The sequence below is a fragment of the Panthera pardus genome, unplaced genomic scaffold (assembly GCF_024362965.1).
Source record: "Panthera pardus isolate Hobbes unplaced genomic scaffold, ASM2436296v1 HiC_scaffold_17, whole genome shotgun sequence".
NCBI classification, from domain to species: domain Eukaryota; kingdom Metazoa; phylum Chordata; class Mammalia; order Carnivora; family Felidae; genus Panthera; species Panthera pardus.
The window spans coordinates 12,469,272-12,488,272 of NW_026526732.1; the positions used below are offsets into that span (position 1 = coordinate 12,469,272).

Here is a 19,001-nt window from a genome sequence, read left to right on the forward strand (position 1 = left end):
CACATAAACCACAAAAATGGCATTAACAGGAACCTGGTGTGATGAGGGCTGGCACACCGAACTCACTCAATGGCAGCCTTGTTGGCTCAAAACTAACACCAGCCTCTTTGGGGGATTCCGGTGGCAAAATTAACCTCTCTGTAATAAGTCTTTACAGAGGACTTTTCTGCTCAAAGTCAAACACAGCCTATATATACATTTCCTCTCTTTCCACTGTGGGTAAGCCGAAAAGAAATTCAAACCCTTAAAAGCAGGGATCAAATGGTCATCCATTCTAAGGAAACCAAGGAACTTAATATTGAATGCTCATCAATTCTCAATGCGTTCCTCTCTACTCCACTCTTCACAGAGGATCACAGGAAGATCACAGCCAAGCCAGTGACTCTGTGAGGTTCTTTGCTTCTCGGTGTACTCAGCTGGCTGAACGGGCCAGTGTCTCCGGAGAGTGGGCTGCAGAACACTCGAGCTAACAAGTCAACTTGCCACATCCTGAGCCACTTAGGACAGCGGTGGTGGTTTGGGGAGCATAACCCTCATTGAGAGAACACCACACAAACACAGCAGCTATCATTTGCTGAGAACTTCACACATATTATCTCATTTCATCCCCAAACCCTTGGCACACAAGGGTTCGAGAAAAGGTAGGTCCTACCTCTCAGGTAGAGACCTGCCTCCTTTAGACTAATGGCCCCAGGGCAGTGTGAATGAGCCCACTTAACAAGGAAGCTCACGTACCCCAGACTTCCGAAGGAAGCGGACAGCCAGACCCAGGAATGTGCATTTCAAGTTCATCAGGTGAGCCTTAAGCATCACAAAGCCTGGGAACCATTTTCCTCAACATCATACATACCAACGAGTCCTAAACACCAGTAGGATGCTTCTTTTCTAGAAAATCAAAGATGCTGAACAGCAAGCTACAATCACTGCCCTGGTTCCTCAGGATCTGCTACTGTGGCCAGCACTTTTCTTCAGTCAGGTACGTGAAGAATAAAGGGTTTTGTTTTGTTTGCTCTAACCTGATCAAGAGACTAAAGCTAAAAAAGATAAATTTCTGGATACCTAAGCAAACCAAAAGCAGACCAAAAGCCCTAAACTCAATGTGGCTTGTCCCCAGGGCCTCACACATTTTGAACACCCAATATGGGGTCAGTAAACATTCCTCACGGAAAGTCAAGATAGGACCAAAACAACAGCTCAACAACTTCTTCTGATATTCTTACGCTTCTAACCAACAACAACAAAGACAGGTCTTCCCTTCCAGAGCACCAGCTGGGTTTTGGGGTTTGTTTGTTTTTTTTTTTTTTTTGATATTTTGTTTGTTTGTTTCTTTTAATTAACAGGTAGAGGAAAACAAAATGGGAAAATCTTCCTTCTTTTCAAGTATTGGGCTGCCTTCGGGTAATGCCAAGGGAACATGAAACTGGGGGAAAGGCAGACTCTGAGATGCCCACTCCTAACTATAACTCAAAATTATATAAAAATTGCTTATCAAAGTCATTTAAGTTGTTTCCTTTGTGTAATTTTTAATTTTTTTTTAGCAAGAAAATGGGACTACCTTTTTCTAATTCGATGGCCAAAGGACAACAGGGTAATTTTATTTACTTTTTTTTAACGTTTATTTATTTTTGAGACAGAGAGAGACAGAGCATGAACGGGGGAGGGACAGAGAGAGAGGGAGACACAGAATCGGAAGCAGGCTCCAGGCTCTGAGCCATCAGCCCAGAGCCCGATGCGGGGCTCGAACTCACGGACCGCAAGATGGTGACCTGAGCTGAAGTCAGACACTTAACCGACTGAGCCACCCAGGCGCCCCTAGGGTAATTTTAAATAAAACATGAAGCTACATAGGAGAGGGAAGAGGAGACTCCATGTTTGGAATTCCTGCCACGTAAGGAGCCGGGCTGGACACACACAGATGTGGACTCCCTCATGGTGACCCATTTGGCTGAGGGGTGAAAGCTCGTCTTTCAGATGATAAATCAAGGTTCAATGTCTTCAGTACAGGCTCCCCCGGAAGCAGAGTCCAAGCCAAGGGCAGGGGTTTACAAGTTCATTTGGAAGGTGATCCCAAGAGGCCCAAGTGAGGGAACAGGGAAGGTGAGACCAAAGGGGAGAAATCCCATAAAAGGTGTGCAAATGAGGTTGCTACATGCAAGTGGGGCTCAATTCCTCAGGGACCACCTGAAGAACTGGTCCGCACCTCAGGACTGTCCCCACGGTGGGTAAGGAAGCCAGCGCGTCTGGCTACCCACCTGCGCCCACGGTCGCACAACCGGCAAGCGCAGCCAGGACTCGAATCCAGGTCTGACTCAGAGGCTGCGTGCCTGCCACCACCCCATCCCACCTCCCACTTCACAAATGCAGGCTCCCGAGTATAACCACGATACGGTGCACAAATGAGGGACTCGGTCTTTTCCTCTTCCAATTCCCCACCCCGCACCTACCCCTTAGTTTCTTTCTCCCCATCCTTAAACACACACAGATTTCCTTTTGAGATGGTCACTCACAGGCATCTTCTTTCTTTATAAGCTACACAACTACTTCAAAAAAGTAAATAGGGGCGCCTGGGTGGCTCGGTCGGTTAAGCGTCCAACTCTTGGCTTCAGCTCAGATCATCTCTCGGTTTCGTGAGTTCCAGCCCCACACAGGGCTCTGCCCTGGCAGCACGGAGCCTGCTTGGGATTCTCTCTCTCCCTCTCTTTCTGCCCCTCCCCACTGACACTGACTCTCTCAAAATAAATAGACTTAAAAAAAAAAAAAAGAAAATGAAGAAGGCAAATAAATTTGCCAAGTGTTTGGGGAAGCAGCCCATTATGGCTGTTCTGTTTCCAACATAAACGCGTTATTGTGGAACAGTAAGGGACAGAGACAGCAAAAGCCCAGGCACAGGGAGGTGGCGGGATCCTGGGGAGGACGATTCAGCCCCGCTGGACACAGGGTCTCCCAGGAAACCAGGGAGGGGTCAGGGGGCTCTCCCCGGATGGCAGGAGAGCACCGTCTTGGGACGGACGAGCAGATGGACGTACTGCGGCTGTGGAGGGACCTGGAAGAAGACCAGCTGTGGAGAAGCACGACCAGTCTGACCGGCTGAGCCACGTGTATACACAGACATTGGTATCCCTTAGGGAAGTTAGAAAGGCTTCGAGCGTTAGAATGGCTCCCTGGGATAAATAATACAACGGCTTTCTGACCTAGGACCTCTTTGTACTGTTTCTGCACAAAACAAACAAATGGGGTAATAAATAAGTTTAGCTGACCTGCTTGATCATTACTATTTAAAAAAAAAAAAAAAAGTAAATTCGCTGCTTTCTATAGAAATTTATTCTTACAGTACCAAAAGAGCTACAGACTCTGCAATGATTTCTTATTATGATAAAATACATAGAGATATAACAGGCAGTGAACGTATCCCTTAAGAATAATGAATCCAATGAACGGACATAGGCATGTGTTATACGGAACACTCAGGCCTGTAACAGAGCCCAGGGTCACTGAGTGATGGCCCTAATATAACCAAGTAATTAATTAGCTCCATCATGATTTTTGCTTTATGACACCCGTTTTTGTATGCCAAGAGTCAATTTAATGGCATTTTAAATTGGAGTACAGTCCCAAGAGAGGAGGAGAAAGCACTCTACACCTTATTGAATCACAAATCTTACATCTGATTTTTTTAGTTCCAAAAATGACCCAATAAACTTGCTTTATAATTAAATCTGAACAACTCCTCTTTTTGTGTTTTTCATTCATTTCTGGTAATCATGCAGAGATGTCAGTCGGAAATCTGTTATCACCGCAATTAAGAATAAAAACTCCCTTGTGTGCACATAACAATAAAGACCCTATGCTCAGTCTTGTGTGGGGGCTTGACCAGCTTCCCCCAGGAATACAAAGACAAACTACAGGTTTTCAGTATTAGCTGGAGCCTCTGACTTACTTGCCTGCAACATATGAAGTACACATGAATAATAAGCTCAGAAATCCACACCTTCAGATTAATTCCTCATATGGAAATTTTACCTTTAGAAAAATAAGCTGGCATACAGCTTTTCATTTTTAAGCGTTGGCAAAATTTTAAAATTTATGGCCTACATTAAAAGTTTGCAGTTTAGGGGCACCTGGGTGGCTCAGTCAGTTAAGCGTCTGACTTCCACTTAGGTCACGATCTCGCTGTTCGTGGGTTCGAGCCCCGCATCAGGCTATGTGCCGACAGCTCGGATTCTGTGCTTCAGATTCTGTGTCTCCCTCTCTCTCTGCCCTTCCCCTGCTCAGGCTCGCTCTCTCTCTCTCAAAAGTAAACATTAAAAAAAAAATTTAACCTTTAAAAAAAAAAGTTTGCAGTTTACTGAGAAAACAGTACTTAACAAAAGAGACAGAGAATTAAATTGTATCAACTCTTCTAAGAGCCTAAGAGATTGCTGCAGAATGTTTTTGCCTTAGAGTCAACTGAATAGAAAATCAACTTTGGCATTTATGTTGGCTTTTGTTTATCTGCAATCACAGAGCAATTACAATACAAAACACTGTGGGTGATTTTTAAAGGTTCTGCGATTTTAAAGAATATTATTTTGTGCAGAAATTTATTTTCTTTTTCGTGAAAGTGTTCCAATTTCTACAATGCATGGAATTTTTATTAAATCTACTTGGTTGGCATCTGTGCCCCCCTAACAAGTGACAAAACACTCTTCGAACAGCCTAAATAACCTAAGTTTGCAAGCAAAATTACAGCTTCAAAATATCAACTGTTGATAGCAGCAATGAAGAAAGGGAGAGGAACAGAGCCTTACCATTGGTTGTATTCTTTTTAAAGTTATTCAGGAATTCCTCCAGAAGCTGGGACTGGTTTGGAGGGGGCAGCAGACTCTTCTGGTCCTTTGAGAACAAGTCGCTGTCTGACCGGGAAGAACACAAGTTTCCTTTTGTGTCTGGCGGCCGGGCGATGAGAGTGAGCCCCACGCTCTTCTCAGAAAACAGGGTCTCCATCTGCTTAAGGTCCAGATCAGACACAGCTTCCCCATTTAAGGTCATGATTTCGTTGCCCTTTCTCAACCCTGAGAACAAGCAAGAGGAAACAGAGGGAGAAAAAAAAGAGATGACTGGAAGAGATATTTTAACATGAAGGAGGAGGACGGCTACGAGCTCAAGCCATGTGTCCGTAGGGACCGTTCCGCTGAGGTCTTCAAACAAAGTGCTGACGAGTACAGCATGTGGATGCCACTGATAACAGATTTCAGCCCACTCAAGACTGGGGTTGGAAGGAACGGTTTTGTGGGGGCGCCTGGGTGGCTCAGTCAGTTAAGCGTCACCTCGGCTCAGGTCATGATCTCGTGATTTGTGAGTTCGAGCCCCGCATTGGGCTCTGCAATGACAGCACAGAGCCTGCTTGGGATTCTCTCTCTCCTCCCTTCTCTCTGCCCCTCCACCCTCCCTTCTCAAAAATAAACAAACATTTAAAAAAAAAAAAAAAAGGAGGAGGAGGAACAGTTTTGGGTTTTCTGGGGGCAGGGGTTAAGTAAGCTTTACACTGAGTGTGGCGCTTGAACTCACAACCCCAAGATGAAGAGTTGCATGCTCTACCGAACGAGCCAGCCAGGAAAGCTCTTTGTTCCTCTACCTGATGTTAAATGCCCTGTGAAGTAACACTTGTTTTCTTCCACTTTCTTCCTCCAAGTGTCTATACACATGCATGTGTCTGTGTGTGTGCGTGTGTGTGCATGTGTGTGTGCGTGTGTGTATACATATATATGTTGTCTCTGTGTATATACTTAGTCTCTTTCAAAACACACCCCCCACACACAAATACTCTATGTACATACATATGCATATGCATTTTTTTTAGTTTTTAAAAATGTTTTATTCACTTTTGAATGTGACAGTGTGAGCGGAGGAGGGGCAGAGAGAGGGGGGAACAGAAGATCTGAAATGGGCTCTGTGCTGCCAGCAGTGAGCCTGATGCAGGGCTCGAACTCACAAACCGTGAGATCGTGACCTGAGTCGATGTTGGATGCTCAACCGACTAAGTCACCCAGGTGCCCTACGCATATGCTTTTTCAATTAAACTATTAAGTTTACTTTATTTTTAATTCTAGAACAAACCATTTTCTGACAAAACTGTAAGAAGAAAATTTCCCTAGGCAGACTGCATTCCACAGTTTTGAACTAAGAGAGAACAGAGACACCGCGTGCCATGCGGACCTTCTCCATATGCCAAGCCGTCAGGGAGAACGTCACTTATAAATATTCGGCTGAGATGCTGATGCTCGTCCACCTGCGCTGTCACTGCAAACCCTAGGAGTGAAAAGAAGAGAAAAAAACAAGTCTAAATTCAGCACACTAATTAATTTCTCCAACTCAATCAGCAGTATTCCCTTGGACATCCATTCTCACAAGTACACAGTGTCAAGAAAGTCAAATCACAAGTAATTTGAAAACACAGATTATCTAGCAGGGGCAGGAAAAGGGGAATGTGTCAGATCTAAAGGTTTAATATGAGCGCACAACCCTATTCAAAAGCGGAGACAATCTACCCACGTGTAGAGCAGCATTATCTGCAATAGCCAAAAGGTGAAAACAAGCCAACCATCTCCCACCAGATGAATGGAAAAACAAAACGCAGTGTAGACATACAGAGGAATTATTCACTCATAAGAAGGAAAGAGATTCCACTGCACGCTGTAACAGGGCCACACCTGGAGGGCGTTATGCTCTGTGAAATAAGCTGGTCACAAAAGAACAAATACTGTAGGTTTCCACTTAATATAATGTACTCAGGGCAAATTCATACAGACAGAAAGCAGAATGGTGGGGGGCAGGGGCCGGGGGAGGAGGAATGGGGAGTGATTGTTTAATAGGTACAGAGTTCCAGTTTTGCAAGATGAAAATAGCTCTGAACATGGACGATGTTAATGGCTGCACAACAATGTGAATGTATTTAATGTCACTGAATGGTCATTTTTAACCGTGCTTAATGGTTACAGTGGTAAACCCTGTTATGTGTATTTCACCACATTTTAAAAAAAATTTTCTAGAAGTTGAAACCAGAGGATATTCTTACTGAAATAAATAAAATTCGAATACAAAATGTTTGTTAAGAAACAACTCTATATGGGGTTAGGCACTTTAAGTAGGTAAAAAACCACTTGGATAGATACCATACGTGCCCTAAATGTGACCACATGCAAAAACCCAGGTGAGACAGCTCCTCCTCAGAACGCACTTGGAGACTGCCCTTCTCTGGGATTCCACAGTTAGGAGCACTCGTTTCCCTGACTAGGTCCCAGAATAAGGTGAGTTCTTTGCCAACAAAAAGAATGACGTTTCCCTGTTTCCTCTGTGCCTCAGGCAGAGCCTTGCAGATGGTGGTCATGAAAGGGTATCTTTGTAAGTACCCTCAGTTATTCAAAACACAAAGAAGATTCACAAATACCCACCACGTAAAGTAGAGCGGAGGCCAAAAGAACACAGACAAAATGCTAAGAAGGCTTCAAAGGGAAAACCAACACAGCATTGGTCAAACAGACTATGTAAATTAAGAAACAAAGAGCATGTCCATTATATCAATTAAAAGAAAAAAAAAAACAACAAAGAACAAATCACAAGAAAACATTAACATATTATAATGACTGGAATTTGATCAGGTGGATTCGTTTCAAGGGGAAAAATTACATCAACGTATCCAACAAGAAATAGTCTTTTATGGAGATGTGTACTGATCACGTCTAATTATTGAGTGCCCATGGTAAAAGACAGAACAAAATATTGAAATGAACATTTAGACAAGAGCACAGTCCATGAGGAGCTCAAAGCCAAGTTTAAATACATACATATGGAAATGCAAGGATCAAATATTACAAGGTAACTTGGGTAACACTGACTATTAATTTTTAAATTGAAGGTAAAGCAATTAGATAAGCCTTCTTTACGAAAGTTAGAGCTTCAGGGGGTGTCTGGGTGGCTCAGTTGGTTAAGCGTCCGACTTTGACTTCGGCTCATGTCATGATCTCATGGTTTTTGGGTTCGAGCCCCACATCAGGCTCTGTGCTATGCTGTCAGTACAGAGCCTGCTTGGGACTCTCTCTCTCTCTCCGCCCCTCCCCCACTCTCTTTTCTCTCTCTCTCTCTCTGTCTGTCTCAAACATTAAAAAAAAAAAAAAGTTAAGACCTCCAGTTAGTTCTTGGAAGGCATGGTGGATTTACACAGAAAAGAGGAAATGGGGCAGGGGAACCGTGAGGGGCAGCATTCCAGGCAGGTAAAAAGTTGAGACCAAAGACACGGGGGGGTGAATCAGAAGTTACTCAGCCTAGAACAGCACCTCACACGCAGGAGATTCGTTGTTACTCTTAATCACCATCATTTCAAACTCATCATTCCTTTTAATTACTTTGGCATTTTTCCCCAGTGTTAATGCCTCTCTTTTTAGCCCAATATAAATAAACAGAGATGAAAGGAGAGAAAGGAAGTTCAGAAACCACGGTCACAGTTTACACTAAAACGTAAACATAAATTTTAAAAAATGAGGTCCAAGATCCCGGGGCAAACTAAGCGAGGATGGACAGGGGTTCCCTGACAGGGGTTCCTAGGCTCACCGAAGTCAGACACACTGCCGGTCTTCGTGAGCTGCACGTCATAAACGCTTAGGGGAAAGATTTCTATTTCATCATAAACCTACAAAAGGAAAACAACAAAATCAGAAAATTTAATGTCACGGTGTCTTGGAAACTTACTTCGATGATTTTCAAACTAGATGCCAAATTCAAACGAAGACCCGCCCCCGCCGCCCCTCACCCCCCCCAACCACATACTTCTAAAATCAAGAGGCCATGGATGGGGCTCAAAGTTCCCTTTCTAAAGCCTTTCTAAATGCACACCACTTGCCTGCTCTTGCATACATTCGTATGGCGCAGGGACGCAGTCCTCGACATTTTCGTCTACTAATCTTCGAAGCTGCAGGCCATAGTGGCTGGGTTCCAGCTGCCGCATCTGTGAAGAAAATGACAGCTACTCAGATTTTGCATGTTCTTTCTAAACTCATCATGGTTCATTCAAAATCAAAGTGGAAATTCCTGAAGGAGATACCGTATGTGGCTTGTGGAGTTTAAACCCATATATAAGAGTTCAAATTTAAATGTGCAAAAAAAGAAAGAAGGCACAGATCATTATTTTTAAGAATGTTTTCTCTAAAGGGGCGCCTGGGTGGCTCAGTCAGTTAAGGGTCTGACTTTGGCTCAGGTATGATCTCACGGTTCATGGGTTCGAACCCCTTGTCAGGATCTATGCTGACAGCTCAGAGCCTGGACCTGGTTCGGATTCTGTGTCTTCCTCTCTCTCTGACCCTCCCCCACTCACACTCTGTCTCTTTCTCTCTCAAAAATAAACAAACAGTAAATTTTTTTTTAATAAAGAGGTTTTCTCTAAATGACACCGCTTGTCACTAAAGGCAGGAGATGTACTTTTAAGAAGTTATGGTAGTATACACCTGATAGATCTTACCATCTCAGCAAATACTATCCTTTTATACATTGGTTTCACCTAGCTTGAAGTTGTTTCTCATTACTAATTTGCGAAATGTGAACAATCACAGGATTAGGATTGCGTACTCCAAAATTTTTTCAAAAGGAAAGGGTATATGCACGCACTCATTTGTTCGTTCAGGAATTGATCCCAGGCCTATGTAACTGGATCTAATTGACCCACTACTGCTTCTGGCATCCTCTAGCATCTAGAAGACTTATGAACTTCATAACTGACGTTGTGGGTATAAAGCAATATTGTGGGCTGTCTGAATAAAAACCTTACATGACAGAGCGAAAGGAAATTAATTTTCATAAGAATGCAAGCTACATATATAAATGGTATCCTAAGGCTGAAGTCAAAGCAAGAAAATTAAAAGATAAACAAATTAAAGATCATCCACACCTATTGTGTACCTGGTAAAGAGTTACCAAAGTCTACATGCTTTTTCTTACCATGTATTTGATGGCATTTTCTCTCAAACCTTAAAAATAGCTCAGCTCTGCTACGCCACCTGGTGGATTAAAAACACCTGCTCTGACGTGGAGTCTTCTCTCAGAAGTTTTTTTAAGACTTGGCATAAATGTTCTTTTCGGAAGGAAAACCTAGTTTGAATAATGAGTGAAACATCATCTCATGACAATCTCCAGGCCGCAACTGTGAATGGTGTATCAAGTTACTTGTTCAGTCTGGAGAAACTCGGTAAAACTGTTTAGGATTAAATCAAACTACTTCCAAGTTTATGCCACTTTCTTCCAGAGCAGCGTCTCTAAGGAATTTCAATAACAACCGTCTTCAAAATTATTCTAGATGTTAAAAATTATTCTAATACATCTCCATTTAATTCTAAAGGCGTATATAAATTTCAGTAAAACAGCTCAGGTTCTCTTCACGAAGGCAAGGGGCCATAACCTAACAACTCATTCTGCTAAAAGACGGAAGAGGAGAATGCGAATTAAGTTAATAAACAGGACTATCAATAAGCATGTTGATTAACAGATGTTAATCTTTTGGCATAGGAGGGCAACATTAACGATTATTTCTACGGAGACACAGTTCTGCAGCCAAACCCATTACCTTGCACGCCAAAGTCAAAATATCTTCTACTCTATGTTCTGGCTTGATCGTTACAGTAACTCCTTGATTATCCTGAAAATGAACATAAGTCTGGACTTCCCATGTGTTGTCTCGGGGAACACCATCAGCCGTTGAACCGTATATATGCAGAAGTTCATCAACCTGTTTTCAGACACCACAAGGAAATAGAGACAGATGTGATAAACAAAGGACAGACACTACTAAAAAAATGTCCCTCGGATTCATTGTGTATTTTATAGAAAGCCCTGCCGCAGTTCTTCTGCCATGTCTGGCTTCTCCTAAACCTCTGGGACGGACAAGCCCGGTGTCTCTTCAATCACTGGACCCACAAAAACTGAAGCCCAGGAAGGCTGACTGGAAGACAATGGATTCCTCATCCGGTGTCCTAGCCACGTGCCATCTGCCACTCAGCCCAAGTTAGAACACGACACTGTGGCTACAAGCGGGCTTGGCATCCACGCTCGCGGGTCTGGAACTGCCTGTTGACAAGGGCCCTGTGAAATCTGCATTCCTGACCCCAGTGAATTTCAGCACGCTCTTGTTTATGGCCACTGATGCCTGCCCACAATTTAACCTGAACTGCACTTAATCCAAGCATGTTTCTCTTCTCTCTTATTTCTACTTGCTTTTTTCAAATCAGTCTCTAATCCTGGAGGCATTTTTTTTTCTTTCTTTCAGTTATTTCACATCTAGACACTTAAAAATCATCATCTCCAAACATAGCACCTTTAAAAGGAAGCTTTTCCCAAAGATATTTACTTCCCTAGACCCCATTATCATGGTAATTTGATAACCTCATGCTAACATGATTTATAAACAAAAACGGTTAACATTTATTAAGCAACTCGGAAATGTTGTCCTCTGGTTAGGTTCTTACACTAGCCTGGTAGAAAAGACTTGGGGATTAGAAATAAAAAAACCTGGGGCGCCTGGGTGGCTCAGTCGGTTAAGCGGCCGACTTCAGCTCAGGTCATGATCTCGCGGTCCGTGAGTTCCAGCCCCGCGTCGGGCTCTGTGCTGACAGCTCGGAGCCTGAAGCCTGTTTCAGATTCTGTGTCTCCCTCTCTCTGACCCTCCCCCGTTCATGCTCTGTCTCTCTCTGTCTCAAAAATAAATAAACGTTAACAAAAAACTAAAAAAAAAAAAAAAACCTGATGTTCAAGTTACACACTCTACCGTTTAATTAATAGTAGGACAGGACATTCACGTACTGAGCCTTGTCTCCTATTCTGTAAAAGGGGATATTAATAATATAATTACTTAAGTTCATTAATACAGATTTTGCAAGCAAAAAAATATAGATGTGAAAGTACCCGACGCACTAGAAAATGTTACATATAGATTCAATACGATCACATTATTATATCCTACCTAACATACATTAAAGTTATCATCAATGGATGACTTTACTTTGAATGTCATGCATTAAAAAAAAAAACCCTCAGAGCAAAAATTCCTCCAACGCAGGATTAAAAAAGTAGAATAGGTACATTAAAGATTTCAAAAGAACAGGTTTAAGAAAAGCAAAGGAAGAATCAAGTTGTCTGTGTTGCCTTTTGGAAACTGCGGTATTCTTCTTTACAGTGACGTTTCTAGATCTGTCATGGATCTGTCATTTTCTGGGAAGATGATCATAGCCCAGAATGAGTATCCACCTCACGTGCCAAACCAAAAGAGAAAAAGAGAGGAACAGATAGATGCCTGGAGCCAAGGAGCAGGAAACCAGCACAGACCCGCTTTCCCCTGAAGGATCCTATCTCATACAGATGGCTTATCCTTCTCTGATTCAACCTCCGGATACTGTGTCTCTGGGGAGTGATTTCAGCCAGGTGCATCAGCAATGAGCAGGTACCGCCTTAAAGGTACGGACCTCACCTCTCAAACCACGCTTGCTCGGAAGCAAAGTAAAAGCCCAGCAGAGGTCACTGCGGAGTAAGAAACCACACAAGAAGCCAGGCCAAGAGGAAGGAAGTCCAGTACTCCTGCAAAGCAATTTAATCCTGCACTTTTAGAGCAGAGCAGGAAAAATGTAACTGAAGAGCGACAGGTGGGGGGGGGGGGGGGCACACGAGAAATGCAAACTCACAACTCTCCTGCCCTCCTGTCCCCATCCTTCACTGTCCATCACAGGGCACCTGCCTTACACGGGGCCAGATGGAATAAGCTATTTGGTTTTTTTAAGTAGGCTCCACACACAACATGAGGCTTGAACTCACGCCTCTGAGATCGAGGGTCGCGTGATGCTCTACTGAATGAGCCAGCCAGGCGCCCCTGGATGGAATCAGCTTCTCACATGCTATCAGTTCGCTCACTACTAACAATGCAACCCCTCTATGCATTGTCCTGACCCTCTGTGGAACAGCTGAGGAAAATGAGGCTCGGCAAAGTCTAGAAACTTGCCCAAGCCCAAGCTCACACGGTGAGCTGGGATGGTGGTACTATGGGGGTCTGAAACCTAGAAACCTGGCTGCAGTCTGTGCTCACCACTGCACTACAGAAATATCAACCTGGCAGTTACCTCCCCACGAAATGGACACACAACCTTTCTGGATTCTTTTCTGTTATTCCACCCACACGCTACCGTTCTAACTGGACAAAATGGCTCACCTGACACTCCCAGCACCCTCTTGCCTCCAGAACCTTATTCATTTTCATTTCCTTTGCCTGCTTTATCTTCCCATAGCTTCAGGGCTGAACCCCATACATCCCTCAGCCTTGTTTCAACTGCTACCCCCTCCGCCACTAATGAAGTCTCTCCTCCTCCCTTCCCTCGCACCCCTAATTCTACTCAATTAAAGGAGTCTACTGTCAGGGCTCCTGGATGGCTCGGTTGGTTAAATGCCCAACTCTTGATTTGGTTCAGGTCATGATCTCATGGTTCACGAGTTCAAGCCCCACACTGGGCTCTCTGATGACAGTGTAGAGCCTGCCTGAGATTCATTCTCTCTCTCTCTCCGCCCCCCCCCCCCCTCAAAATAAATAAATAAACTTTAAAACTAAATGAATAGGGGCACCTCGGTGGCTCAGTCACTTAAGCATCTGACTTTGGTCCAGGTCATGATCTCACAGTTCATGGGTTCGAGCCCCACGTCGAGGTCTGTGCTGGCAGCTCAGAGCCTGGAGCCTGTGCTTACCTCTCTCTCAGTCCCTCCTCTGCTTGTATTCTCTGTCTCTCAAAAATAAATAAATGTTAAAATTAACTAATTCATTAATTAATTTTTAAAAATGAGTCTACGGTCTTTATATCCCTGTTGTAGCAGTCAGCTATGCCCAGCTAACTGGACAGTCATTTTCAGGCCACTCTCACATCCCCAAGCAGAGAGCAGAGGCTGTCTTTCCAACTCTGAGTCTCCCTTGACCCTTGACCCAGTGTATTCTGCATCCACCACATATCCAGCACATGGGTACTGAATTGGATGCAACTAGAAATTCACAGTCATACATAGGCTTGAAAGGTGAAAGCTGCCCTATTTATACAGTGTCAAGATTTATACACTCAATCTTCCCTAAGTTTCAAGAAAAGAAATAGGAGATTATTGAAGGGGAAGAAGTCCTGGACCAGAGAAAGGCTGCAGGTAAAGGCCAAAGTGGAAGGAAGGACAGACTATTCATATTCTATTCAATTAAACAAGGCTTTGTGCCTACAGCTGCTCCATGGAATCCTTTCCCGAGTCTCACCACTGACCTAAGATTGAGTAAATGATGGAAGAGATGATGCCTATCAAAGCCAAGGCTCTGGAAGATTCCTAGCCTCTCAGGAGATCCTGCAATGAAAATTCAAATGCAATTTTGTCCTGTGCATAACACACAACCTCAAACATGCAGTTGAAGAAAGGTAAAAATCTGGTTATTCCAAAGAAATACCAGGAATATGGAGCTGATTAGTGAATTAGAATGAGAAAAAAAGAAAAGGCTAGGTGTTTACAGACCTCCTACGTTGTCGTGAGCTTTGCCCACTTGGAGTGAAAACTAAACTGATTCCCTCAAGGGTCAGTGCTGTCCATCCATGCCGAGAATATATATACATGGCTTTCCTTTCAATAAGCCAGATAAAATATTCTCCCGTATTCTTTTTCCTAAGACGAACAGAGAATCCTGAAAGCAAGCAAACAAACTAAGCCGTCTGGAAAGCTCTGTTGCCAGACTATCCTTTGCAGAGGCGCTCTGTGCACCTTCGAACCACTCATCCAGAAGCCCATGGTCGGCTTCTCCACCAAGGCTGTGCACCCCCAACCTGCCTCCTCCCCCAGCTCTCCCCACAATCCTCCCCACTAAAAACTAGTTCCCAATTAGCCCGCTCAAGGTTTCCCGTTCCTGGAGAAGATGAACATGGCAAAATTATAACAGACGATCAATCCGGTCAAATCCCAGCCTTGGGGTAGGCTGCTTATCTGACGTCTCTGGGCTTCCGTTTCTTCACATTTAAAGGGGGGCTAAGACCTTCCAGCTTCGCGGGGAGGTCAGGAGGTTGGTGTGAGGAGTGGCGTTTGAAGGCACATAAACTGTAAAGGGCTGGTACAATGCAAAGGCACCGTTCTGAAATTCAGTCGGGACTGCAGAATCACATCCTAGCAGCCGTAACCACCAAAATTCGACGATGGCCGCTGTCAAGAACTGCCGGAGAACCATCCTTTGTTTCAAAACCCTGGGGAGCTGCCGGGGCCCAGACCACCGTGTGGTCAGCTCTGGCCATCCACGAGATGATGGGATCATCATCACTGAACCACAGGCATGGCCACTACAGACCCACTAGCTAAGGTCTGCCTTCCTTGGAGGCGACTTCTACAGAAGCGTTTATTATTACTATTCCATGAATGGTCCTGAAAGCACGTGTCAAATTACTTATGCTCAGTGTGCCTCAAGGAGAGAAAATTGAAACTCCGCATGTTCTCACAGCAGATGCTTTTGGATCAAATGGCTTGTAATTACTACTTGGATCACCGAAGGGAAGTGAGTAGCAAAATCACAATCTGGCTGTCACAAATGGGCCCTCTACCACAGTTGCTGATAAAAGGAAAGTCTATTAGCAAGTGAGATGAGGAGAAAACACAAAAGGAGTTACATGCTCTTGGTTTTCTTAATAACGGTAAAATGTCATGGAGGAGAAAAGTGTTTATCTCCTTCTTGGGCCGATGCCCAAACATCAGTTGATCTGAAAAGCAAACAAAGACCTATCTATCTGTACATGTATGTAGGCTGTGGAGGGTTCCACACTCCTAACTCTATTTCAACAGACTACTAGGTTATGTTCAGGAGTAAGTGGGTTTCATTCACATTTTCCATTTAAGAAACCAACATTACTAACGTTGGAGCTAATGACTCATGTGACAATACTTCATTCACTCGCAGCCACAGAAAGTTGGGACGCCCCAAGCCAATTTTCCAAGACGGACAGCCAAGGCCTCCAGGCTCCACTATTTCTGCAGTGAAGCTGCTGGGGTAGCTGTGGGCCAGAGCCCCAGGAGGGGATTTGTTGTCACTATCTCCATAACAAACACCTCCCTTCGAACACTGCTTGCGACTCATTATTGCTCATCAGAAAGTACTCTATGAAAAGCTTTCATTTTGGGCTCGCCAAAATGTCCTTTCAAAAATGCTCAAATAAGACTGGCTTTACTCCAAACTTAACAGATTTTGAATCAGGATGACTCAGTGTTGGGACTGTTACAGGATGCACCAATTAGACAGGAATATTTAAAAACGCCTGTGACCCCTCCCTACCAAGGCTCAGGAGAGGCTGCCTTTCTGTGCCGCTAATGGACATGATACACTGACTATATGCAAATACGTGTGCAACTTGTAAATACTCTCCAAGAATGATTAGCAGAGGAAAACTAGTGAAATATTATTCAACTAGCTATAGGCAGAATTTTAAGTCCCAGAGACACAAAATACAAATATCTCTAATTCCACCGGCAACTCCATTTAAACCTAATTATCTGAGTACCGTCGCACAGAAATGATAAATACACCATTAAAGTAGCCGTAGAAGTCAAAAGAATTTTTTCAGTGTCCCTATGCCAGAGGCAAATTTTAGTGAAAATAGGAATAAATGTTTAAGCTCATATGCTTTAAAAAACAGACTGAATATTTGCCTCTCATCCAGGATAGCACTGGTGGGACCTAGCAATTAAATCGCAAGAAGATCATTTGGTAATTTGAGCCCAATTTAAATAAGCACTAAGCTTAATTCTGACCATCAATAGCTTTTTTAGCAAAATTTCTTTTTTTTTTTTAATGTTTATTTATTTTTGAAAGACAGAGACAGAGCATGAGTGGGGCAGGGGCAGACAAAGAGAGAGAGAGACAGAATCTGAAGCAGGCTCCAGGCTCTGAGCTGTCAGCACAGAGCCCCATACACGGTCCAAACCCATGAACTGTGAGATCATGACCTGAGCCAATCGGACGTTTAAGAACCAACCCTTCCCCCAGGCTCCCCAGCAAAATTTATTTTCAAAGTCTGACATAAGTTCCGTTAATAAAAAATGCTTTGGTGATATAATTTCTTAACTTCTAAAGAACTTTAAATTGTTATTTAATGAGGGAAGAGATACAACCTTAATATTATGGTTTTTGTATTGCAGATCAAACACTTCTCAACTATTATTAAAGGACTACATCTAATACAGGCAAAAGGCAGGTGCATCTGGGTAGCTTAGTCGGTTGAGCGGCCAAATATTGATTTTGGCTCAGGTCATGATCCCGGGGTTTTGGGAATGAACCCCTCACTAGGCTCCACACTGTGCATAGAGCCTGCTTTGGATTCATTCTCTCTCTCTCTCTCTCTCTCTCTCTCTCCACCCCCCCTCCCTCTCCCTCTCTGCCTCTTTCCTCCACTCGCACTCTCTAATAATAAAAAAAAATTCTCTAATAGAGGAAAGGAAAATTCATTAAGCGATACTATATCCTTAGCAGGGTGCTACAGACTAAGAATGTCTATATAACCATTAAATATAAACTATACAGAGCAAGGGTCCCTATTACTAGCCTCCCCAGGAGACATGACTGGGTCATATCACTAAGGGTTAAAGGTAGTAAGAAACAAGGAAACACAGGTGTCTCCCGCTTTTCCACAGTTCACAATGTGCTACTTTGCTTTCATGCAAGACCTACATGTGTACCTGTTACAGCTAACTGAAAGGAATCTATAGATTTTCACTTTGATGAAATCAGGTGAAAAGCAAAAATGTGTTCAGTGTCTGTTTTGCAAGAAGCCATTATAGAGACAGGACGCACACCCCACAAGCAAGAGCGGCACCACCAGCCTCCTTCCCTGGGAGCTACACTCAGCACCTGAGCATTGAACGGTCTCGTGTCTGGGAGCATCTGAGCTCTACCTCCGTTTATTTTGCGCATCCTTTAGCAAGATGTGCCCGAAGGTATCCGAAAAGCCTAAGAGGTTATTTTTGAGGTCTGGGAATGCTCAACATTTTTTCCATATAAATTAATCGTGTCTGCCTCTCTGCTTTAGGACACTTCCGCTTACAAAAGGTTTCACAGGAATCCCCTACTTTCAATCAGTGGGGAAACCTGTAATGGCGATACAATTTTTTTTAATCCAGTGAAAAAAGGAGGATGGTGACTCCTTCTGGATTTTGAAATAGGCTGTACATGGGTATAGAAGTAAAGGGTCAGGGAATGGAAGTTGTTTCCTGACACTTGTTTATAGAAGTCTGATGTTTTGATGACGTGATTTATAAAAAGGAAGATTTGGGTTTGGCATCCTTGTGGCCCCATGGCTGGTCAGATCTAGCAAAGGGAGAGCACTGGGAACAGAGAGAAACAACGCAGCGACACGGCCCCTGGCACCGGCCATTCCCTCTCACACCACCCCCTCTTGCAGACCCTGACCTCTGAGAATGGGAGGTCAAGGGGAATGGGGTTTTGGGCGGACGTTTTCTGTCCCATTTGAGGACACCTCAGGCAGAGCAGCCCGCTGGGAGCAGGGTCAACAATAACAACAGCATACTCAACAGCCCTGGGGCCCACAGTGGGAACCGAACTCACACGAAGGCAGAAGAGGGAGTTGTCTGTGTTGTATGATTTGAGAATCACCAGAAAGCACCTCTCTTACCCCTCCCCTCAGGACCCATCAACAGTGTAACACTCAACCATTTCTCGGTTTTGTCTAGTCGAATTGTCAATCGACTGAATGATCCCAATTAAGTGATTGAAATAACACTTCCTACTTCTGCAAAAGCGTATTAAAATTGCCCAAGCCTGTTAAAATCAGGTTTCAGCCTCAACAAATAGTTTAGAGGTTCACTGGACATAAAACCCAACATGAAATGATCTGGTGAAGATGACCGCGCAATCATTCCGTAACACAAAACACAGCTTTAAGGGGAAGGTATGAATTTGAAAACAAAAACAAAAACAAAAAAAAAAACAA

General features: G+C 43.7%; 1 protein-coding gene across 8 annotated transcripts in view; it reads right to left on the reverse strand.

Annotated features, from left to right (window-relative positions):
• TIAM2 (TIAM Rac1 associated GEF 2) overlaps nucleotides 1-19,001 on the reverse strand; it is a 265,433-nt gene that overhangs the window by 58,830 nt on the left and 187,602 nt on the right. For 7 of the 8 annotated variants that reach the window (XM_053904338.1, XM_053904340.1, XM_053904337.1 and 4 more), the window contains 5 exons: nucleotides 10,589-10,750; nucleotides 8,876-8,980; nucleotides 8,587-8,665; nucleotides 6,196-6,288; nucleotides 4,788-5,051 (listed from right to left, as the gene is read on the reverse strand). In XM_053904338.1, coding sequence (XP_053760313.1) covers nucleotides 4,788-5,051; nucleotides 6,196-6,288; nucleotides 8,587-8,665; nucleotides 8,876-8,980; nucleotides 10,589-10,750 — 703 coding nt within the window. Of the gene's footprint in view, nucleotides 1-4,787; nucleotides 5,052-6,195; nucleotides 6,289-8,586; nucleotides 8,666-8,875; nucleotides 8,981-10,588; nucleotides 10,751-19,001 lie in introns of those variants that run through there. The other variant, XM_019412642.2, reaches the window with a different exon arrangement.